The 25,640-nt window shown below is 40.1% G+C and overlaps 1 protein-coding gene across 1 annotated transcript in view; it reads right to left on the reverse strand.

Moving 5' to 3' along the window:
- Nucleotides 1-3,323: 3,323 nt before the first annotated feature.
- The window catches only part of pcloa (piccolo presynaptic cytomatrix protein a), a 55,971-nt gene continuing 33,654 nt past the window's right edge, over nucleotides 3,324-25,640 (reverse strand). Inside the window, exons 8-26 of the mRNA XM_040152838.1 lie at nucleotides 22,814-22,953; nucleotides 22,524-22,617; nucleotides 20,881-21,006; nucleotides 17,889-17,997; nucleotides 17,390-17,454; nucleotides 16,658-16,842; nucleotides 16,098-16,148; nucleotides 15,718-15,848; nucleotides 13,324-13,350; nucleotides 12,095-12,188; nucleotides 11,485-11,556; nucleotides 11,149-11,395; nucleotides 10,272-10,529; nucleotides 8,881-9,222; nucleotides 7,593-7,734; nucleotides 7,330-7,391; nucleotides 5,931-6,065; nucleotides 4,007-4,152; nucleotides 3,324-3,467 (exon numbers count right to left, since the gene is read on the reverse strand). Coding sequence (XP_040008772.1) covers nucleotides 3,324-3,467; nucleotides 4,007-4,152; nucleotides 5,931-6,065; nucleotides 7,330-7,391; nucleotides 7,593-7,734; nucleotides 8,881-9,222; nucleotides 10,272-10,529; nucleotides 11,149-11,395; nucleotides 11,485-11,556; nucleotides 12,095-12,188; nucleotides 13,324-13,350; nucleotides 15,718-15,848; nucleotides 16,098-16,148; nucleotides 16,658-16,842; nucleotides 17,390-17,454; nucleotides 17,889-17,997; nucleotides 20,881-21,006; nucleotides 22,524-22,617; nucleotides 22,814-22,953 — 2,570 coding nt within the window. The remainder of the gene's footprint in view (nucleotides 3,468-4,006; nucleotides 4,153-5,930; nucleotides 6,066-7,329; nucleotides 7,392-7,592; nucleotides 7,735-8,880; nucleotides 9,223-10,271; nucleotides 10,530-11,148; nucleotides 11,396-11,484; nucleotides 11,557-12,094; nucleotides 12,189-13,323; nucleotides 13,351-15,717; nucleotides 15,849-16,097; nucleotides 16,149-16,657; nucleotides 16,843-17,389; nucleotides 17,455-17,888; nucleotides 17,998-20,880; nucleotides 21,007-22,523; nucleotides 22,618-22,813; nucleotides 22,954-25,640) is intronic.

Consider the following 25,640-nt stretch of genomic DNA (forward strand, 5'->3'; position numbering starts at 1 on the left):
CATCTTGTGGTCGCATTCTGGTACTTAATATCCGTGGTATCCCGACATCTGCAAACCAGCCATGGCACCTCCAGGGGAGTTTCAAAATAAACCCCCATTTTTCACAAATGTATCTTACTCTGCAATATGGAGTATATGTCAATGGCAATACACAACAAGGCTTCGTTTGTACTGATATTTAATATTTAGACATGGGGCGACAGCCATTTTTACAGCACAATTTGCATAATTTATCAATACCTCCTGTATACAATCACAAAACCATGACAGCAGATTTTTTTTTTTTTCTGTTTACTTACATGTGAAAAACCAGACAGGTTTTACAAGCATGATCTTTGTACAGTCAGCATACATCGTCGATAATTTTAATAAGTTTTCTTCATAATTTCCCCCTCTAGAACATTTTGATCTATATCTTTCTCTACCTCTTTCTTTTTTTTTTCAATAATAATATCTGGACACAAAAATAGTATGAACCACCAACGAAACATGCAACATCCAGAGTGAGCACATTTAAATTCTCCTGCAACTACTTGAGTTGTTAAGATAGACTTCTGTGTGGTTAGACTCCGGTAAACCTTAAGTGTTTGGTGTAAAGGGTCGGGTTAATCTGGGTCCCTATAGACAGACATAAGGTCGTTTCTCAGCCTATCCACTGTACATTGATCAAGAGAAAAACAAATTCCTGTTAATTCTATGATCACACACCTTTTTTTTTTTTTTTTGTCTGCTAAAAGACCTATTGCTCCCCAAACCCCCAGTATAAAAAAGCTATGTATTTACAAGGTTGGAAATAGAGAGATGGCATCTGTGTGTGTGCGTGTGTGTGTGCGTGTGTGTGTGTGTGTGAGTGTGTAAGTGTGTGTGTGATTCTTTGTAACGAGAGACTTTAAAGTCGATATTTTTAGACAGACAACACTTAAGAGAAGGGGATATGCATTGGAGCCAGTGACATGCATGGACTTGGTATGAAGATGCTGCGCACACAAGCACGTGGGTATAAAAATAAGAAAAACAAAGAAACACAATGACCTCAATACTACTATTGTTTCAGGTATAACGTCCATTGATTACAATGTCCCTTTTTTGGTCATTTCTCATACACGTACTGGAAAAATGAAACGATTCAAAGGGGGAGTGCATAAAAAGATGGGAATCATTTGAATAGGAATGTTATTTTTTCTTATCTTGATTCATAACTACGTGAAATTCAGGATCTCTGCATGTAAATTTCCATATGTGAGTGTGTGTTCGTGCACAAGGGCAAAAAAGTTGGTTCTCTGAGTTTCAGGCCCTCTAAACATTGTAAACAAGCACTACATTGTGTATAAAAAGAAAACTTCTCAATCTTTTTTATGTACACCTGATATGTACTGTAAACAAATATAATACAACATATGAAATAGTCTCACAGGCAATAAATAAAGATTCATATAGCAATACAAAATAATACATTAAATTTAAAAAAAAAATCATATTAAAGCAGTAACCATTTCAAGGAGGACATAAAAACACAGCAGTGAAAAAGAAAAATCAATATAAATGTTTCCGCTCCCACAAAGTGTCACACTTCTGGCAAGTCAAGATGCAGTTACCACCTTTATACAGTAGATGTTGCATAGAAATCACTCAGATATTAAGTGTAGTCTCACTGCTAAGTTTGACTGAAAATGCTGAATGAACCAACTGTCCTGCTTCTTGACCCCCGTCCAAGCCCACAGGATGACCTTTCTCGAGACAAAGTGGACATCAAAAACATCTATAGACACGACATTGCAATCTGAAGTGTGGATGGTAATATCAAGACAACACAGTTTTGACAAAAATGCTGGGACAAAACATCATCATGCTACTGTTACAGCAGTGTTGTATCTTAGTATGATAAAGTGGTTTTTCATGGATAGTTTCCGGCACATGTCCCTTTTGTTCGCTACAATATCCCCTGATGTTGTCACCCCCTTTTCCTTTACCTCTCTACTTCCTCACCTTGAGAAAAAACGAAGACATCTCTGGCTATCTCATTTTTAGCAGGGTGATGGCATAGGTTTTACATTCTAAGCAGGAAAAGTGCAAAATACCACAAAAGCGTGCGTTGTTGAGTTGACTGCCCCTACAAACAAAAGCAGGACTGATATAAGACTTGTAATGTGCTTGGATCTCAGAAGGAAAAAACAAGAAGTGCTTAAATCTCTGATGGTAAATGTCTCACATTCTAAAGGGCATCATGAGTAAATAAAACCTCTATGTCACAATCATCAAGACTTGATTGTCCGTGATAAAGATATCTATATATTTATCTATATATGTTATAATTCATTTTTCAGCTATGACACTTCACTATATACAAAGTGAATGTTAGAGGTGATTTTTTTTTTAGTGCAGAACATGTGGCACCGCTTACCAAAATTATGCGCACGATATATAGTGTCCAATTTGATATATATTAATATTTATCATTTATCAAACAATAATTTGATAGAACTCAGTTTACACTTGAGGTGAAAAAAGATGGGGAACAAGTAGTCGTTTTTGCTGATAAATTCAAAAACATGCTTGCTGAGATTTCTTTTTTCCTCTTGAACTGGAATGATAGGTAGCGTGTTATAAAATATACTATGCTTCCTTCCGAGGATAGACTTTTAAGTACTTAAATAATTGAGGAGAAGACAAATGATAGAACTCTACACTAATATCATAATACAAAAATAAATAAGAGGTCTCCGTAAGGAATTCTTCAATACTTCATTCTCAAAATGCTTTGTAAATGAATAAAACTCTGCGGGTCATAAGAAAAGCAATGAGGAAAACCTTTCATGAATGAAACATCTAAATAAATAAAGTTAGAATCTACAAGTTCGTCCATTCCCTGTATCTATTAGAATTAAAATTTCTCTTCTGTGTGGATGACTGTGTGCAAAGTTGTTGTCGTGTGTGTTTGTGAATTAAAGTGTGTAATACCTGGTTGATTCCGCGCTTGACCTCCGAACTCAGCACTTGTGTTCCCCTCAGCCCTGGCTACACTACTGTACACTGTGTGTCCTGTAAACATGTGTTCATCCCCTGTAAACACATACTGTAAATTCTTCCTCCTAACGTCCTACATGACAGAAACCACCACCAGAACTCTTCTATTTCACCTTCCAAACCTCAAGCCATCCGTACCCTGAAACAAAGATTGAAGAAAGACATATTTTGCCCCGCCCCCGTACCCAAACTACCCCATTCCCCCACCCGACAAGAGTGTCTCAGTGAAGCCTCCTTGTGCCCTCTCAGGTTTGGTTTGTGTGGTTTTTTTTGTTTTTTTTCCAAAATGCAACTCTCTTCTAGGAGTGGATCTGGGCGGTGCTGGCGAGCAGCTTGTGCCAGCTCACCACTCGCTTGCGAAGGTCGACTTTGTCCAGCCAAACATAGGCCTCCCCGATCAGGGTCTTCTTCACAAACTTGCCACCGTTGGACACCAGGAACAGCTGGAAAAAACAAAAACAAAACAGAAAATAACGTGTCTTATGACTGAGCATTTTAAAGGAGGCAACATTTAAAATGTGGAAATACACTTTTTCGCTTTCTTGCTGAGAGTTAGATGAGAAAGATACAATTTCACTGAAGGCTAAATACGAAGCTAGCCATCCGGCGATTAGCTTAGTTTAGCGTGAATTTTGTACCAATTAAACAAATGGGACCCAATGTTTCAAATTCTATGCTTCAGAGGTGATGGTAAGCATATTTTTTTCCTTTATAGAGAGCCAAGGACTGTTTCCCCCATCTTCCGTCTCTTTACACTAAACTGAAATAACTATCTTCTGACTCTAGCTTCATATTTACCACACAAATCGTCTAATTCTCGGCAAGAAAGCGTATATTCCCTAAAACTCAAACAACGTCTTTAGCTGTTTGTGTGACTGTGACAGATTACAGATGATCTGTATTCTTAAAATATGTAGATACCATCCTTCTGTGTGTGTATGTATGTGTGTGTGTGTGTGTAAGGAACTGAGGGTGGGACCACCTGTAGAGAGTGTCCGGTGGGGTTCATGCAGAAACGGAAGGTTTCGTTGAAAGAGGGTTCACGGTCGTGACGACACACCCGGGTCTTTTTCTTGATGATCCTTTTCTGGGTGGCAATATTCACCACATAAAGCTTCACATAAAGATCTGAGGACACACACACATGTCACTGTAAAGCTGACATAATGAGTCCAAAGCCCTTCTACCACTGTTGTTCCATGCTATCTTTTCAATACTGCACGTTGTCTGTGAGTGTATGTAACCTTGCTATGTTATATCTGTGTCATGTTTTCCAATTTGTCATGTAAGACCCAGACCAAAATCTTCTTATATGCTCATAAAATGACATGAAACACAAAGGCCTGCATACATATTTATGCAAACATGCACCCTAAACCCATTCTGTATGCAAGCACTGAGGGTAAACATATTCATTATAAAACAAATCACACCATAGAGGGAAACATTAGAACTGATCAAATGTGCAATTAAAAAAAGGAGCACCCAAAAACTTAATGAATGCTATATTTTACACAGAAGATGGATTGTAGTTATTACTATTAGACGTGGGTGGACTTTCATATTTTTCTGCAGCCAGCCACAGGAGGGCAACAAGAGAGCTGTAAAACCAAGTATCATGCAGAAAAGAAACACCAAAGTCCCAATCCCCCAAACAGGTACAGCGGCACAAAGCCAGATTAACAATAAAGTGTTAATGTTGTGAGTCAGTGAGGCAAAGTCTGTACTACACAACAGCCACATACTGTCGATGGAAATTAAAGCTTGGTGTGCGGATCCAACCTGGAAGCCAATGCAAATCAAATAAGTGGCAGGCAGCTCGGGTATTAGGATGTAAATATTCTGAGGTGGAGGCGAGGTGGGCGGCAATCTGTGAAAGAGAAGTCCGATTTCACTGTGCACAGACACGTGTCCAGTCTTTATAACGCTGGGTTAGCATGTAATCCAGCTAAATCATGCCGTATACAGATACCCCTGGTTAGATGCCACAGCAGACCTTGTGATTCCAAGTGCTGCTAGTGTTCGATTCCTACAAGACAGTTACAGTAATCGCATTAAGTTTCCCTCCCGGGCGTCGACCAAAAGGCTTGCTATTTTTAAACTGTGATCAAGCGCTACATATATCCTTTTTTTCAGCACAAATTTAGCTGTCCATTCGCCAGATATTTAACTTAACTACACAAAAAGACGGATGAAACATGTTTGTAAACATGTTGGTACACCGGAAATGGATTTTAAGTAACACATATCGCAGTAATTGAAACTCAAATAAAGAAATATTACTTTTCGCTTTCAAGACTAAGAGAGTCTTTGCTGTCTATGATTTTGGTTCTGCACCCACTTTTCCCAGCATTGTCTCCAGGCATTTTTTTAAATATCAATCCACTACTGGTGAAAGTCGGAGTTGTAAGAGGCGCGTGTGCTCATGTGTGAGGTTCCCTTGTCTTAATGGTGTCTGTAACCTCGCACGTACAGTATACATGATTGAGGAGTAGGTATATATATATGCTTAATGCTGCTTTCCAAGGGGAATGTTGGCTGGAAAAACACTGTCACAACACGGGTGGCTCAGCATCTAGAAAAACTGGCGAGGATTTTATGGTATGTCAGATGCCAGTCTTTCTAAGCAAGTGTTTGTGTGGGTTTCCAAGCTGTCAAATATTAAAAATGATATCTAAAACATAAAATTATCTTTGAATACTGTGAAAGGTTTGGACAGAAGTGGTGAAAATGAGTGAAAATAAATAAACCAGAGGGTAATAAATGTAGAAACTATCGTTTTTAAACAATTTTTCTGAAACAGAACTTTACGTCCTGCATGCTGAGACCTTATCAAAGTGAATTTTCGTGCGCATGCAAGCAGAAATGGAAAAGTGCATGTGTATAGTTAAGTTATTGTCTATTACCAGGCAGGTGGTCTGGAGTCTTGAACTTATAGGTGATGTTGCGACACTGAAGAATCTCAAGGACCAGGTGCTCACCCTCCGTCTTCATCTCCTTCTTCAGAGCAATCTTTATCTCCCCCATTACCTGGGATTTACCTAAATACACACAGACACACACACACACACACACACACACACACACACGCACCAAGTCAGTCAGATGAAGTCAAATATACACTACATAGGGATTTAAGGTCCCCGCTACCCTCAAAAGGATAAGCGGTATAGCTAATGGATGAATGGATGGATGGATGGATGGATGGATGGATGGATGGATGGATGGATTTAAGGATGTTTCAAAGCAACAAAATAACACCCGTTCTATCAGTTTGCTCCCAGTATCCCTGTTCTCACATCTGCTCTTTCAAATGAGGCATCTCTACGCTATGAGACTGCCCCCTGCAGGACACTAAGTGTACCGATGTGATGAGTAATGGGTTTGCAAGCAATCATATTTATTTGTTGAACAAGGATGGGGAGAAGTTATGAGGAGCTATGTCTGTCTTGTAGTTGCCTTGGCAACTGTTTTGAAAATGGCAAAAGGTAAGGGTAGCCTCTGTGTGCGTGTGTGTGTTTGTTTGTCTGTGTGTGTGTGTGTGTGTGTGTGTGTGTGTTACTGAGAGAGACACATTGGCACAGACTGAGAGCAAATGATAAAATGATAAAGAGAAAGAGTGCAGGTAAGTGTAAATGTGTTAATCCGTGAATACAAAACTTAGCGAAACTCAGGTCGTTCTAGCTTTTGAGGGTCATCTTTGCACCTTTGCATTAGTCGTCATTAATTGACACACAACATCGGAGGCAGGAAGGAGGAATGAGGAAAATTTCCAAAGAAAGAATGATGTCAATAACCTGTAAATAGGTCTAAACACAGTATGACATTCATGATTATAAACCATTTTCATACTCTACTTGCTAAACAGACACACACCCAAAGTAGTTTCTGAAGATTAAAAAAAGAAAACAAATAGACAAGAAGGTAAGTGTATCAGTTGTTCAGTCAACTGACTAGCCAATCAACAAACCAATAATAAACTCTATTAAATGATCAGTAATTTGTCATTATATCTATTGTTGAAGCTGGACACCAGCTGGACGCAAATACAGGATAGTGGGAAAAGTTGAGATTACTTTGTTAGAACTCAACAGTTTGAAGCGTTTCAGACTTATATGCTAAAACCAATTGTAGCTTTTCCGCCTTGAAGTGTCAAAAATGTTTGTATTAGTGTACACACACACACACACACACACAAACACACACACACACACACACACACACACACACACACACACACACACACACACACACACACACACACACACACACACACACACACACACACACACACACACGCCTTACCTTCAGCATCACTGTGTCCCATTGTTGATTTCATCACATCTGTGCCGTTTGGGATCTTTCCACTAAGGGGAGATGAAACAAAATCAGTTAAATTATTAAACTACACAAAATATATTTGACGTATATCTATTGCTTTGAATGGAAGCATATGTGTCTGGGAGTATTGACAGTTAAGTTAAGCATCAGAGAAACATTTATGATACATTCCAAATGTGAAACTGGCAGCCTTTTTTAAGATAAGAGCACCGAATAAGCCGACTCACAATCGGGGCACCTGGAAGATGGCACTGTCCACTTCGTTTGCCTCTACTTCTTCGTCCAATAGGCTGTAAGCGCTGCCGCTCAGGCCGCTGTCCAGTGAGGCTGCCGTGACTGGGGCATCGCTGGATCTGTAGCTCGACCGAGCTGTGCAGACATACGACCATATCGATCACGACAAGACAAGGACAAGGGACAGGAGGAGAAACTGCACCTCTGAACAGGTCCAGCAATGTAAAAACGAGGGCCAAGAAGCAGTAGTTGATATCTGCAGCAACGGAAATCCATCATAATCGGCTTCAATACTTAAAATGATTAATGTCGCACTCAGAGGGGAGACTAATTTAAAGCACACAAGACTGAATTTCTAATGAATAGCACACAAACACGAGGACTAGCAAGAAGCATATGGACATACAGTGTGCTTCGAATCTTTCTCTCACACAAAGACAAAACAGTAATAACCCACAGATAAAGCTCTAACATGAAACAGACAATCCAGAGAAATATCACACAGATATGTTTATGCAGACCAAACAAGAGGCACGTAGACCCTAATGACATTGTTAGTCTACTAGATGAATTATTTGTAATAATCTAATATCTCAGTCTCAGCATTGATTTAGTTTAAAAAGTTAAATTACATGAATATAGTGTCATATCAGGAGGAGTTTAAAGGATTTTTATGAGTGTAACCTTTTTTCATAAATGTTTAAAAAAAAAACTTTTTATATACAAAATATTTTAGATGTAATTCTTTAAGAAGTACATGTTCAAATGTTTGACATTTCAGCACTTGGCTCTCAAACAGCTGACCCGGCAGTGTGATAGAGCATGAATGAGATGCGTGGATGTGGTGCAGAACAGGATCCATGTCGACACATTTTGCTTTCAGGCCACTCAACACACTGTCATTGACGGATGGCAAAAGCTCACTAATACCAGTTCAATGAAGCAATGGGGGAGTCGTGACGTCGCAGATGTGGCAGGGGCGCAGTGTTAGCTCTCAGTGAACCATGTCACAGTTTGAGACATTCATTTCCTGGTATTAGTGAACTGTGTTGGTGGCCGTGAAGAAAGTGTGCCTCGCTGCATGAATCTCTGGTGATGTGGCTGAGTGCAACTTTCTCTCTGTCTTCCTGTCTCTTTTGTTAGCTTGTAAGACTCCCCTCTCTCTTTCTGCAGGTGTGCGTTAGTAGTATCGCATCCTCTCTTTCTCTCACTCTCTCTCTCCTTTGCTCCATCTGTGCTTCAGTCACACGACAGAGAGGGGACCCTTGGGCAAACTCTCACCTCCGGTGCTCTGCGGCCTCTCTTCTGACACGGCTTTCCTGAGGGTCAGGTGTCTGCCGTCTGCTCTGCTCCCTTTGGCCGACACAACCGATGGCAGGGCAGGCAGCCAATCGGACTGGGCTCTCTGAATGGTAAGTACGCCCACTACGCTGTGTCTCTGGTGCCTCAGTGAGAGGTGGCCTCTTTGGCCTGGATGTGTTTGTTTTTTGGAGGCGCAGGTCAGATGTCGGGGGGTCAACGCCAGGAAACAAGGGTCATGGGGGTCAAAGTTCAAGATGGAAGGGGGAGGAGCGAGATGGAGATTCAGAGACCGGTTTATCTTCACCTTGGTAACCAGCTTGACTGTCAATCACATGCAGCCACAGTGTGCGGTGCACATTCGCCCCTCCCGCATGTCATTAAGGGGCGGGGTGTGCAGCATCTACTGAGGTGCATTGTGGGTCCAGTAGTTATTCAAACAAAAAAAGGGGGTAGCGGACTACATGCACAACCATCTCAGTGGAGCAGTTGCAGAGAAGGTGGTCATTGCTTGCTGATAAACAGAAAAAAAAAAAAAAAAAACTCCAAAAAATAATGAAATAAAAATACCAAAGGAGGTTAATGACATCTTGGGGAGGGGGTTGGGATTTCAACTTTCTTCTGCTTTAAAGGTTGGACCAATCAATCCAAAATATTTAAGTGCTAGCTGGCAACAGAAACCTCTCTCGCTAGCAGAGACGGTTTCTCGCTGAACTCCAGTAACTCAGCTTGTAGCAACAAAGTTCATAATTTGCTGGTCTTGACATTTAAAAGAGAGCTGGATATGTCACTGTGCTCTGACATTAACTGACAGATTTTTGCTGATTTGTTCCTTCAGAATATCACCTTCAACGGTGCTGTTTCTTTTTCAGATTTTTACTTTTTTTCTATGCTGTCATACTTCTAAATATCCTACATTGAAGTTGATGTAATTAAATTACAATTGAAAACAGCAAAGCCTAACTTCAACGTAGTAAAATGTAATTATTTATGTGTAACTTCCTTAAAGTAGCTTCTTAACTGTATTTAATGGTTAAATGTTTTTAAGCGGTTAGAACTGGCCTTTTATAAGCAACCATTGTGCCTCTTTGGGTTCAGTGAAAGGGCGTTAAAATTAGGAAGATCAAAGACAGTGTGCTAGAGTACAGGTGAGGTGCTGGCTCTACACGCTTGTGGGTACATACAGAAGAGAAGCGGTGATAGGTTGACACACTGTGAATACAACGAAGAAGAGGACCAGCGGGTGTAGAGGGTGAGTGAAACCAAGAATAGAAAAGGAAACTAAAAGAACAGAAAACAGAACTCAGCAGAAGGAAGAACAGATGAGTGCGAGGAAGCCATGCTGCGTAGGCTTTATTTGCGTCTTGGTTTACTTGGTTGGAGGCGTTGTGGCGGCTGCTGCTGTGACTGCTGTGGGGCTTCGCCCGTTGCTATGGCAGCGCCTCCGCTGCTCCCACTGCCGCTGTCCTGATGGTGTTGCCGTGCGGCACTTTTGCCGGAGCGTGAAGCGCCGTGCGAGCGAGAATGTTGGCTGTGTCCGTGGCTGTGGCTTTGGCTCTGGCCCTCGGACGGGGAAGGCTTCGATGTGCCAGGGCTACTGTGAGATTTCTCGATAGTGGGCACCTGCGTGTCTAAAACAACCAGATTCACCAAATTACCAAAAAAGCTACCTTTTACTTTAGTTAACCGAGGCTGTTACCTTTTGTGGAACACCCGGGGTGAAGGAGTTGCTGGCTAGTGAGATACTGCATCCTGCCAGCATGGTAACTGCCTTAGTAAGTCTCTGATTGTCTGGTAACATCATTGAATTTGATGGTTATTTTTCTAAGTTAGGCGGACTTTCAAAGCCTTCCACGGCCTTTTTTGCATTCTCTGTTAGAAGAAAGATAGAGGGAAGCTAAGGCTAGGCCACTGAGCTGGGTGACATCATGGCACCAAGATCAGACCATGAGAAAGCAAAAAGCATGAAGCTGAAGCTATGACGGGTGTGGAAAAATGGCCAGAGGAATGTGCTGGTAGGAGGAAAGGATTGCAGAGAGAGAAACAGGTGGACAGAGGTGGACACTGAGATAGAGGGTTTAAAACAGAAGCGAGAATCAGTGACAGGAAGAGAGCGCAAAGTTTGAAGAATAAAGAAGAGGAAAGAACAAATACAGAGAAGAGGGAAACAGAAGTAGCAGGGGCACAGAGGGTTGTTAGGGGATGTGAGTGATAGAGTCGAGCAGGTTAGGGGAATTCATCATGTCCTACCCTTGGCCGGGTCTGGAAAGATCCCGTGGCTTCGGCTCTTGATGACGGATGATTTTGGGGAGTCCTGATTATCATGTGAGAAGCCAGAGGTTTTAGGGGAGGAGTGCTGTGAGGAGGGTTTAGAGGAACTATGCCGGCCCTGGCCTGAGTGGGAGCGCCGGTGGTGCTCCCCCTCGCTCTGCTCCTTCAGGGGGAGCCACCGCGGGATGTTGTCCAGCTGGGCGGTGTTGGACAGGTCAATGAGGACCTGGGAGCAAACAGCAGTTTAATGGGCATATGCATAAACATGTATTAGTACACTAATGAACAAAAACTGATATTGTCAAAGAGGTTTACCTCTCCTAAGAAATCATTAGAGGAGCACTTGTCATAGTCCCAGACGCTCACCTCCAGGGTCTTCTTCCTCAGCTGGAACACACACACACACACACACACACACAGTTAAAGAGTTAATGTATCCTACACTAACCTATCTTCGCTGAGTGCACGATAAAATGGCAAAATAAACCTTGAAAAAAACATGTCACGTTATTGAGGCAGCTTAAAAAAAAACAAAAAACTGGCAACCGAAGTTAACAAATTTGCTATGATTGATACGGTTCCAACAAATCTAAAATGGGATCTAATATGGCATAATTAAATCCCAATAGCATATCCATCTGCTCTTCTGTTTTTCTGTGTTTTGTATCATTTTAACATGGAAATGGACACATTTAGTGTCTTTGTGCATTCCTTTATTTATTCACTAGTTGCTGTACAGTTATAGAAATTATACTATTTATTAAAATGCAACCTTTAAATTACAGCGTCAAACTCTTTAGCTGTACTATGACGCCAGGTCCGTGGTGCTGGCTCACATTGCTAATTTCTGTGCAAGGCTTTGACCACATAAAAAAGATGTATGATGCTGAGTGTACCTGGGTGTCTCTCTGACCACATACAGTACCTGCTCAAGGTGGATGTTCTTATAGATGACAGTCTGGTTCCACTCGGGGTTGAGACTCTTGCCCGCATGTTTGGACCTCCTCTTGTTTTCGGCACTGGGGGAAACACATCACAGCACCGGTCACAGACACGCAAAGAGTCCCGCAGGCCAGTGGGGCACCACAATCCAGAGAGCACAATATATTGGAGCGGGGCACAATGTGACAGTAGAGGGGACAGAATGAATGTGATGTACATTCTTCGGACGGTTACAATGTATGGGCCTACGTGGATGGACGGCAGTGTACTATGTCAGGGTGTGATGCAAAAAAGTCCATTTTGATGTCCAATCAAATCATTTAGTCTCATAAAAAAATTTGATGTCCTAAAACAAGTGAAAATGTACGCCAGTAAGAAGAGAGACTGACTAATTTCTGATATAAATTTTTCTCCCCTTAAATTTTAAGTCAATTTGCAATAAGAAGAAACAATACCTTAATCTGACTTCACTGGCTATTTATTTCACCTGTTTTACATCACAGTAAACTCACTGGAATGGACTGAATGACTTGATGAGATGGATGTTTTTTTTGCAGTGTGTAGGGTTTGATTTACGATTGTAGGATATGAGTAAGTCTTTAAGAGTTAGTTTGGTAAAGACAAGGACAATCTACTGCATATTGGAAAACAATGGAATGAATAAGGACTGCAGAGCAAAATAATGGGAGCGTGTATCGAATGTGGCGGGGCATCGAGGGTACAGAGCGATGATGGGGCACGATGTAGGACATTACTTTAGGGACTTCAATCACAAAACAGGGACAAACTCAAGGGTGTCAGGTTTAATGTTAGGGTTTCAAAATACAACGGTTAGGAACAAAAACAGAGCATCTACCAGGAAAACACAACAGTTAGCTGGGAAAGTATTAATTGTCAGCACAGAGGACTATATGTGTTATGTGTTATGTTAAAGACATGTTAAGATGTTAATATTTAGGAATTCTATCTTCTAAAATGCAATGCAAGGACACTAAGCGTAAAGGTCAGGGGAACATCATGGGGGGGGGGACTTAGGGAAAATGCACAATTGTTCCAGGATGAAGGGAGTTAGTGGGACCGAGCCAATTGACTTGTATCAATAAGCCTCCGATCAGTTAGAAAACAACCTGGACGTTTTGTTACCTTCACCAAACTGACAACCAAATTTCAACCAAAACAGAACCAAAGTGCCAAAGTGGGCAAGTCACATACCTGGCGTTCTGGACAACCATGACCTGACTGAGGGGGTCCAGCATGCATTAAATGTAAAGAACAACATACAGAAACAATAGTCAGAGGGAGGGTGGGGGTCAAAGAGTGTCTGTGGACTGTGAGTGCGCATGTGGGAAGGGGAAATTACTGTAATTTTACGTTAAGTGCCTGATTTTAACTATATGTTTAGGAAAGGGGCAAGAGCAGGGAACTGCGGTATGCTGCCGCGGGTGGATTGAATTTGTGCTTTAGAGTCTCATGAATTGCATGTACGTGTGTAAAGAGGGCTTGCAGGTGATACAACGCGTCCTCTGGCAACCCTAGTGGAGATCTGCTGCTCATGGGCCTGAGTGAACAACTGATTGCATTGATAAATCTTTGTCACCTGAACGGAATTCGAAGATGTTGGTTCTAGGACTAGGACCACATCGCTTTACATTTAAACACAAAATCTAATCTAATTTTGTCTTCACATAGTTTGTTAGCTGGGAAATCATCATTACTCGACTAAGTAATACGGGGTATCAAGTGAAAAGTGGTATTTTTAAATATGACAATCACAAAGATTAACACTTTATCTTGGCTGACCTAAACTACGGGTTGTAGTGGTCCAACCCAAATGTGGAAACAAATGCATAGTAACTTTGCAATTTCAATTCAAGCTGGAATTACGCTTTTGTGGAGATATGCATGAACGTCGTTGTGAACCTATGCAGACAAGGTCCTTGTGGATAGGTGTAGGTTGCAGCGGCTCGCGGAGGAGCCAAATCTCACGTATCTCATCGCACAGTGAAAACCTGCACGTCAAGTCAGCTGTTACGCTGATTCAACTTTCTGTCGGGAAGTTCTCTCTAGTTTTTTCAGAATTTGGGTGTTCATTTCAGCATAGCTTTGCCAAAAATGATCGTCAAGTAGAACGCAGGAAACTAAATTCCTCTTCAAGTCACTTAACATCTTTTCCCATCTTGTCACTGTCCCATCCACATACACTGTTAAGTCCAACTTCTTTCACATTTGTTTCAAGGATGTAGTGCTCTGCTTACACAGTCTGTAGGGTGAATTTGATTTACTCCTTCCTGATTTCTCCTGAATTTCATCTTTACATTGTGGTTTGCTAAACCTGACACTGCTTCCTATAGTGGACACTTACAACACAAATCCAGTCCGTACTAGTATATAAGAAACACCTGTGTACATTTGCTTATATGCAGTCCGGACAAGCATAATTCCATCTTTTTTCCACAATGACATGTAAATGTACATTACTTTTGCCTTATCACAGCTATTTTTTGTCCTCTTTCCTGGTTGCTGTGTGTTAAATCCTTATTTGAAATCATCCAAAAGCCTGCAGGACCTCCATGTGGTTGCCAGGAGATCTGAAATGCATCTGAAAAGCTTCTATATGGATTGCAATTGGTGCTCTGATAGCTGTGAGATTGACCCTGATACACGTGTAGCATATACAGTGCATGCACACATGCGCTTAAATGTGCATGTTTCCCTAATCGCTTTGTGTAGGGTGGCTGCAGGGCTTGTGGGTGCCACCCTTTACAATCTTACAATCTTAACCCTGTCCAAAATCCATACTGGTGTTTGCATCTGCGCTTGTGTGAAATTGAGGGCCTGAGAGAGTGGCGGCTATAAAGCCCACAGCCATATATTATTGCTTTTATCTGAAATGAACACAGGAAAAAAAAACAAAAAACACTCTCTCGAGGGACGTCGTACAACAGAGAAGGTGGGAGAGTCAATTACATTAAAGTGCAATCACAGTGAGAGGGGAGCCCTGGATGTATGAGGGAGTGTGGACTGTATTGCAAGTAAATATGAGAGCTAATGATTTTAACACACTCACACCTGCAGTGGAGCACCTATCAGCAGGGGCAACATCAACACAAGTATACTAAACCTCATATAATTTACATAATGTTTATGTAATTCAGCAGATAAGGGGCTGATGAGCCCCATAACAAGAACAAGTAACTGGAACATTATAAAACATAACATTTTATCGACCTGATGTCTAGTGTGTGGAACTGATACCTAAGAAAGGTCATGTGCTGCACGTTGAAAGATGTCATGGTAAGCCAAAATCAATTGTGAATCAAATTTGAAATGAATGGAAATTAGGTCTGAGCTTAACAAAGTGGCTGCCTGCATAGCCTGGGTGTCAATGGGAAAATCTAAGCAGGTGTACTCAAATTCTTTCTCCAAAACTGTCTGAAAAAGACAGCAAATGATGAAAAAAGTCACATCGTACGCACTTCTGTTTAAATCAACTAAACTGGTACACCTACGATATTTTTCTCTTTTTGTGTCACTAATCGTAAACTGACTTTGTTCCAGTTCTGAACGATCTGAGGCGTGCTTGCAGGTTCCACACCCTTGACTCACCCTCTCCCTGGCAGGAGATACACTTTAACGAAGGGGTCAGAGTAGCCATTGTTGTCCCGCGGGGCAAGGTTTCTGGCCTGCAGGACGTGAACGATCAAGTTGCCAAGCTGCTTGTCGTAGTGGATTTGCAGCTGCAGAAAAAAGCACACTGAATTAAAATGGTTCCAAATGCATTTGGGGAGAGAAACAATGTAAGAAATCTCAAAACTGTAAAATAATGGTTTTAAGGAAATTAAATTCAGGATTGAAATTGTCTTTTCTTGCATTTTATTTAATGTCTTTGAAATGCAAAAATACACAGTGATAATAAAATTGACAACACTTTATACCAAATGTATATACATACACATGTGCAGAATTCATCATTTCTTTTCACAGACCTGTATCTCTCCAGAGATGGGGTGGGACTGGGTCTTTGTTCCCTCTGCAGTCTGTAAGAGATAAAAGCAACATGCTTAGATCCTGCTAGCAAAAATCTGTGGGTGGAGACTTTGCGTTTACTGGTGGGTGTTCACACTGTACACTGTGTACTGTACCCTGCTACACTTCATGCAGTGGTTGAGGCTAAACTGTAAGTTAAACTCTCAGAATTGAGGCATCTTTGCATCTGTTTCGATACTCATTTTAGGTATGTTACAACCGGTTTTACAACTCTTTTGATTTTGTTTTTAACATTGTCACAGTTCCTTGGCAAATGTTATACTCATTATAAAAGCTACCTGTATGTGGTAAACTTAATGTTGGAAAACTTGGTATACACTACTGGTGAAGAAATTTTTTTTTTTTGTTGTTCCACAAAATGTAGGTTTAAATTTGAATACAAAACCAGCAACTTGATGGTGTGATCGTAATGGTATTGACGCTTGAAATTTGTGACCAGAACTATCTACTTTTAAAAGGTGATCAGCATGACGAACAAACACCCCGCCCGTGGACTCGCCTTGCTGCTGTGGCGTTTCTTGCTGACGGATGGTGATCCTGGCTGAGCGGGACTGGAGGTCGCCGAGGTGGTGGTGGGCAGGCCTGAGGAAGAGGTGGACATGGGAGCCTGCTGCTGTGACACTTTTTGCAGCTCAGCCGCCAGCTGCTTGGGGTCGACACCCGGAGACCTGGGAGGTCTGTCACCTACAAGGTGCACACATACAGCCGTAAGTACAGATCATCATCATACCAACACAAACCATGCATGCAGACTGTGGCACAACAACAATGAAATACAATGAAACTGAAGACTATCTTTTGTTTTCTACTTATCAGATTGATTAAGCATGTTTGACATATTCCAGGAATACACACTGTGCAGGGATTGAAACCAGCAAACTTTTGGTCACCGATTCCGTTGAAAAGGAAGAAGGCAACAGAAACCATGAGAAAAAAATTCAAGTTGAATATTAAGGCACCACATTATGGTAGCCCTTTCAAAAAGAATCTAATGTTCCCAGAACGGTTCCATTTAATGCAGACCGACAAGAGGAAATAGTCCACAAGTAATGCATGGTTGTACTTGAGAAAAGAGCAAATCGTAGATGAAAGCAATATGAGAGGAGAGTCTGAAAATTGCAAGAGACAAAAGTTAATTAGGAAATACATAGGAGGGAGAGATGGTGGTGGAGAAGAGGTGAGAAGCAGTAAAAGCATTTGGGGCTCGAGTAATAGAAATACTGTAACTCACCTTTGCTGTGCTCCTGGAAATCCAGGTGATGGGAACCCTCGGATTCAGCCAGCATATTGAGATCACTGAAAAACAGGAAAATAATGTGTCATATAATTCTAAAAATTAAAAGAAAAATGAGAAAATAAGTAAAAGCAAAAGTGGAGAACAATATAGACAAAGATCAAATTGGACTGCTTATTTATAAACTCAATCAGGAACAGCAAAGCTAACAATCAAGACTTATCATGACTTGCTTTTTAAATATATAATGAGAAATCAGGTTTTAAAGGCGCATGTTTCATAGAGTTGAGTGATTTGGGGGAATCTGAGCTTTTGCAAGTCATGACAATGACTGGAAAAAAGCGAGAGCAAAGAGGACCTGAGGGAGATGAGGAGGCAGGAAATGTAAAAAGGGCAATGATTGGATTTGGATCGAAGATACATTGAGGAAGAACATAAAAAATAACAGAAGAATGAATATTGTATGCTAAAACATAGTGACAAAGGTTATACTCACAGTCTAACACACACTTCTGCATCATTACACGGCTGTCCGACGAGCCCTTGTACTTCCTCGTAGGTTTTCCCCGTCAGAAGAACACCATTCCACTCCAGGACTTGCATTCCTATTCACAATTTGCACACAGTCACGCCCAGGAAAACAGTCAAATATAAAGTGTTTGTAGATTCCATATTTTCCCTATAGTGCACAGCACAGTATAAACATTTCATTTCAAACCAGAAAGAAATCAAAACCTTGAAGTGAGTCGCTCTTTGAACGAATAAAGGGATCAATTCACTCTAAAAGAATAAATTCAAGTTGGCTAGGGTAAGCAACCAGTTCATGGTCTATCCTTTGATTCACAGCGAGCATTCTTTAGAGAGAAAACAAGCTTTGATTCTTGCGCTTAACCGACATGTGCATCAGACTGCAAGCCAAAACTGGAGAGATACATGCTGGTGATAGCCCAAACAGCAGCTGTGTGACAAAGCTGCTCATGGAGCACTCAGGCACAAACGGAGTAAAAATGAACTCAAAAATGGCCTCATTTAATTTCAGCTATAAACCTAGAATTTAAAGGACAACATTTCAAACATGATGTATTGTGGCCCGGAAAGGATACAAAATCCAATCAGATACTGTATTCTCCAGTCTACTCCAGCAATGACAAATGTCTTGTGGAAAGAGCTGCCCATTTATTTTTCTTTAATTCAGCAGTGAAAGCTCATGTGAATCAACATAGCACAGCAAACCCACTGCATCTTCCGAAACACACCCTGCACTCTGGCAGCACTTACACAGGTTGAAACAGCTCATCAGTAGGGTCTTCTGTTTGCGACGATAGTCTCTCGCTGCATGCGTGAGTGACAGGGAAGCCGTACTGTAGTTTTTACCCTGATATTATTCATCAATTTGGTCCCACTGTATGGCTTGTGGAATCTGAATTTCATTAAGAGACAAACAAGCAGGCATTCCCACAAACGCTCTGTCTAGGTCCCTCAGTGACACTAAGCCTCTATGCCTGTTGAATTTGACAACATTTCTGCACATTCACACCACAGAGAGTGAGATGCCTCGTTCCCACCGGCAGAATGAGAGTACTTTTTCAGCCGTTCTGCTCAGCGTTGATGACAAGGCTATGGGTGTTATCGTGGTTGAGTTGTCCTCGCGGCTAACAACACCGGAGATGCATCTTGACTCTTGGACTGTAGCAATCATCATCAACTTCAACCTATGCCATAGCCTTCTTTCTGTGCTTAGAATAAAATACAAAAGACTATAGAAAGGGCCGAACAACTAAGGATGAGACAGTAGGATCGCTAATAGGGAGCAGAATAGCATAGTGTAAAGCAGAGCAGAGCTAAACAGAAAACAGTATAAATGATTCCACTGGTTTCTTGGTATGTGAAGAGTAGAGTAAATTGATAAGAGGCATTTCTCATAAGAAACAGTATGATACGATACAATAGTATGTAAAAATAAACTCAAGTTATGTGGATTAAAAAATCTAGGGTCCATTAAGTCTTTGAGAATTCCCTTTGACCTTTTAAAGTTTCAAAACCCTGATTAGAACCTGAAATCCTGTTCAATTTTCAATTGAAGATCTTGTTTCATGGTTTTAAAAAATATCCATTTTTGTAACACTTCACATTTATAACATTCTGTTGTGTTTATACAGTAGTTTATCCTCTAGGATGGAAGGCTCTTGGTACTCATTTTATTTCATATTTATCCTCAATTGATTATTTGATCTACATTTATATTTCTCTGCTTTGTAATAAAATGCATTCTTTCATTATTAATTTGTCATTAGGTTACACTGGAGATTCAAACATCCACTATGTCCATAAAAAAATCAAAGCAAATATCATTAAGTCAAGTTAAGCCCCATTTTTCCCCACAGTTTTTCACAGTTTCAGTTTTTATCTTTATCTTTTCATTAACCAGTTTTCACTGGAACTTTTTCATAATGTCCTGGTAAAGACGTGGGGTGACAAACAGAGAAGGGAAACAGCAATGTAAAAGGTTTTTTAAAAAAAAGGTAGGACACAAACAAGAACAGACAGTGTAAAAAGAATTACCCATGCTCAAACACACACACACACATACAAACACACATACATCCACAGAGTACAGACAGATGGATCGCACACACTATACAGGTCCAAACTTGGCAATATTTCTCTCTCCCTATGTCATCATTGTCCGACAACCTCAACACAGAGATTAAAAGAGACGATGAGTAGACAGATGGACTGGGAGGGTGAGAGGGTTAACTGTTCCCAGACTCCCCTGTGTGAAATCAATAACACCTCATGAAATGTGTTCCTGTTAATACACCACACAGCAATTTATCCTCGGGTGGTGTCAGTGAGATGGGTGTAAGGGTCAAATCACAGGTCATATATCTGTGGGTTAGTGCATTATGGTTCCATGAAGACTTGGGGAAATAGCTAACTGCAGCTATTGCAGCTTCCACCTTTATGATACAAAAGTAGTGTAACTGTTTGCATTTTAGAGGAACAATCATCAAATAATGCATCATTCGTGACAAAATAAACTAATTTCAAATTTCATAATCATTAGACCACATCTCCATTATAATGGTGATGTGGTCAGATATTCAGTAACTCTGAAGCCAGCAGCTGGTTACCATAGCTTAGCAGAAGACTGAAAACAGGAAGAAATAGCTAAACGGGCTCTGTCCAAAGGTAACAAAATCAGCCTATCAGCACCTTTAAAACTCACTAATTAACATGTTATATCTTGTTGAAGTCCTGCAGATGACCCCCCGTGAAACCACAGCCTGATGTTTATACACTTTCATTTTTGCACGAATTCAAATTTCCCCAAATAGCTATCTTTTGAAAGCAAGTGTAGAGTAGGCATGAAATTGTACATATAAACTTGTGAAACATAATCTTCATATATTTTTTTAATTTATTTCCTGTATGAAGTCAGTTATGTTTTTGCACATAAGAAAGTTTAATTTGGTAAAGGAGCATACCTTCAAGAATCTTTCCTGTTTGTTCTGCAGCTCCACCAGGTAGGACTCTGGCGACATAAGCTCCGATATCTGCATTACTGCCAGGGACCTCTTTCCCTCCAACCACGCGGATACCCAGACCATTTCCTGTTCATGTTCAAAAACAAAGACTGGTGAGTGCCATTAGTAATTAGTCTTTAATCTCCAACATTGGGATTAAACATCTTTCGTTTGTATGTCAACAAACGTAGTATGGACACCCTACAAAGTCAAAACGCTGTAGCTACATATTCCGGCAAAACAGGAATTTAACTTTTTCGGTTTCAACTTTACAATATAAAAATTATTAAAACATAGAAATGCGGCATTACCATGAGACAACATGTAAAAAAAATTGTCACAGAGAGACAAGTAGCTAAAGCAGGGGTGATTTATCAAAAGAAAACTAGCTTTTGAGGATGGCCATGGCTAGCCTCAGCTAAAGTTAAAACTACATTTACTTGAAATTTTTTTCCCTAGCTTTACCCTGTAATTGAAATATATCCACTTCGAAGAATCAATATCTTAGTTATCTAATTAATTATTCCACATAACTAAATCGAGTGATAGCTAAATCCCATTATAATGGGAAAAACTCAACTAAACTCCAGCTAAAGGTAACCAACTTAGAAGAGTAGCAGTAAGTGTCATCTTAAGGTAAAACACAGTATCTGAAATGACATTTCAGATGTAGGTGTAGGTTCTGTGGCAGTTATGTAGGTGTTTAATCCACCTAAACTGGCATAAAAATGAGCGCATCACAACCTTTCTGTCGCATAGGTTGCTGGTCAACTTAAAAACTTTATTTTTCCCAATTTAAATGTTCTCTAGTTACTGCATTTGTAACAGCATACATGCCAACTCCTCTACTGACTATCCACAAATCATACAGTATATGGATCTATTATCGATTCCTCCACAGAAAGGCCTTCACCTATGAAAAACCAGAACCTTGTTCACTTTACAGTATAAAACACATTTTGGTTATGGCAGCGAGAACAAAATGACTGAGGCAAAATGACTCAGTTCAGGACCAGGCCCCCGTAAACAAAAAGCTGTCTTTGTGGGCTGTTTGTTAATTGCATAAGATAATCCTGAGTGTGAAGGATACGCCATTTTGAGCATGGCAATGACTGATGAGCATGGAAAAGAGCCAAATCAAAAGGGAAGCCAGGAAATGAAATGTCTGCCTACTTTGAGCCTGGGAGGAATGATGTGATGGAACGTAATGGCAAGGGAAGTGATTTGCCAGTTTGTTGAGGTATGGCATGAATATCAAGTAAATAAAATGCATGAAGCACACTAGTAATGATCTGTAAACCCAATGAGATGTTATGATCCTTATTTATGTTAACATTTTACTGTCTCTATATTTTTTTAAATGATTGTGAAACTATTTTATGATCATTCATATTCAATAAAAGGAAAACAATATCTGTGCTGTAAACAGCGCATATTTGATGCAGTCAGTAAGCAATGGGGTCAATAAAATGTAATGCAGCATCTCAGTCTATAGCACATTCATTTTAATACATGCATCTTTGAATGCATATTACTCCTACTCATACAGCAGCATGCTGATGTTGTTGTTATTGATGGAAATGTAGTACAGTGTGTTACTTTACCTGAGACACTGCGGTCTTTGGGATCCCGCTGTAGTTTGACCCTGAGGTGAGGGAAGGGGTAGTATGGGCCTTTTCCCTGTGGTCGACACACAATGGTGAGATGCCATGTATAGATAAGGCAAATGGGAGACAGTTAAGTATGGATTCTTTGCAACATGAATATACATGTGGCATTTAAGAGAGTTGCGTTAATATCTGAGGGTACATACCACATATTGACATCCAGGTGACTGAGTGTGGGTCATGCATTTAATTACTGCTTGGTCTTGGTATACAGTGCATGTGAGAACTTTACTACGATGTCTGTGTGTACAGTATGTGTGTGTGTTTTTTCTTTCCTGTTTCACCTGTCTTTTTTCTTGCCCGTTCTCTGAACGCCCATCTCTTGGTTTGTCAAACCAGTCTGTCTCTTCTCTTCTAAGATGGTAGGCTGCAGGTATAAAAACAAGTACTAGTTCAGAACCGGTCTGAGAACCTGGACTTCTTCATCCTACTAGAGAGGATGGGTTTCAGTTCATTTAAAGGTGATTACATGCCATTTAGAAAAATGTTATTTGTGAAAAGTAAATACTAATTAGAAACTGGGATAAACATATGAGGAAGGTACAAGGGCTAAAAAAATTGTGATTTACTATTTAACTTTTTTGTCAAGAGGAAAAAAGTTGCTGAGCAACACATTTTCACAGGCACTGTAAAATAAGGAGAAAAAAATAATGCAGCTTGAAAGAAAAAGTATTAGTACAGTATGTATAGGAGCATAGTCTAAACCTATAGTGCGGTACATTTCTATGAATGTAAATGTTGGGTATGTACATATTTCTCATTATTCTCTAATTGTTAGGAGGGTGATGATATGTACACTATGTCTTATGTGATTTGTAAAATTGCACATAAAATCATTAAAATTAGTTTTGAACCTCAAAATAAAATGGCAAATAAAGTGGTATTTATTTGCCATTTTACAGGTGTCTTAAACCTCCCCAACATTTAGTCATCACTTCATGGAGTTCTACATTTGACTTGTGGTGCAGGTTAATATGTTAGCGAATGGATGACTAAAGAACTGAACTAATACTCTACCATTGGTTGCATCCTCTCTGTTCAAAGCCATCAGGGAATCACTTAGGGCTGGAATCAAGGCAAATGAGTTTACATTGCAAAATGGTGGGATCCATATGAATTTCTTAACAAGTAGTTATTCTGCATTCAAGATAACTCAAAACTGGGATCTTTAAACTTTCAAACCAGAAAGATACAGTAAACAATAGTACATAGTACCAAGAGTTTCCACTTATTAAACTGGCACATTTTGCATCCTGTTTCATGAAAACACTGTTCTTAGCTTGGAAACTGACCAGCTGCCTCGCTGCTTTAATGTAGTACTTTATAAAAACACAGGAACGATTGTGATACAGTTCCGTAATTGCTGCAAGAGTAGGAACAGACAATATATTGTTTATACTTAATTAATGGTTTTTGACTTTTACCAAGAATATCATATCGACAAGTTTTAAGGAGGAGATTGCAGTAAACTGAGATTTACTCAAATTTTATGTTTTTTCTTGAACATGAATTGGTCAAAAACCTAGTATATGGCTGGACTGCCCCATCTGTTTGCTTCTCTCCTACTCTCTGTGTTCACATATACAGTATTTGAAAAATGAATTTCCAAGAAAGCTGTTCCCATTTACATGTTTTTCTGGTTATGTTGTCAGTGGAACAAGTATGAAATACTGACTGAAACACGGCATTAAGACGACATGTTAACAAGCAGACACTTCCAAGCCATTTCCAGGCTGCTGTTCTACACTGCTAAAATCCTGATTTTATAAGCACAATGTTGTCTGATGTAACTACCTGTAAAATGTTGAGGCAGAAAGAAAGTTAGAAGCTCATTCATGTCTATGCCAGCTGCTATGCGGTCAATTGACGCATGGAGAAGAGAGCCTGTGGAGGCAAAGCCCAACCTCGCACTCACAGGGGAATATTGGCGTGTCTCTTCTATGGATAGTAGGTAAGGTTTGTCCAAAAAGTCGCTAGATTTGTCGCTAGGTGCTTTTGTGAGGAGAAGTTGCTTAAAGGGGTGTAAAAATTCTGTAAATTTTGCGAGAAAAGGTGCTAAATTGACACAACTGCCTGTAATCGCCCTCCCTGATGACACAATAGAAACTGTTTGCGCAGATCCATTTTGAAAGAGCAACGGCCAGTGGGCAAACTCCAACACTTGGCCGGCTGACCAAAGGTGTACCTTCATCGATCAGTCACTCAGTCAGACGCATTTGCATTTATAGGGCTGGCACTGCTGTTGCGGTTGAGCTAAGAATTAATTGTCTTTCCTATTGGAATAAGACACTTTTCAGCAAATTTTACAAAAATAAAGAAAATAATGGGCCGTACTAATAGAGTGTGTTCTTTTTGATTAAAGTGAGGCAGTAATACCTTTAGGAAATGCAGTATAAGGAAACTTTATAGAAAGATTCATATGCATAGATGTATTCCATGCAACATAAAGTCACTGTTGTATCACAATACATACAAACAAATATTCACGACAAGACATGCAAGTTAAAGTTGTATATTTATTACACACATGTAAATGTTGCAACCAAATATCATGCATTTTAAACAAAAAAACAATTAAACTACTGTGATGACAGCATCCTGCTTTAAACAATTTTTTTTGTTATATAATGCAATAAAGTTTTGCTCTTGCCTATGATGTAAATGTGAATATCAATACACCGGCAATATCCACTATCCACATTACACACCCACTATCCAAAATATAATTAATGTACTGTTGGATGTGTTATTACCGTACAATATACTTACATATTGAAGAATAATTTTAGAAGAACTGGCTCAATTGACAGAATTCTAGATCAATTATGTAAATTTTTCAAGTGGGGAGGCATTTGTCAAAAAAAAAGGTTTTCTAAATCTGACCTAAGTTCTTCAATTGTGACTGAATCCTAGTACGCTTAACAAGTAGGATTTGAGAGACTTTGAAATCTTCTTTGAGAGTTGAAACTGCTACCAATGACAGCATGCTCTAAATAAAATATGGAACGCCACAAGCGGAAACCTCCCACACAATGTAGCTATAACGGAAAATTA

The sequence above is a fragment of the Xiphias gladius genome, chromosome 2, assembly GCF_016859285.1.
Source record: "Xiphias gladius isolate SHS-SW01 ecotype Sanya breed wild chromosome 2, ASM1685928v1, whole genome shotgun sequence".
In the NCBI taxonomy this organism is placed as follows: Eukaryota; Metazoa; Chordata; class Actinopteri; order Istiophoriformes; family Xiphiidae; genus Xiphias; species Xiphias gladius.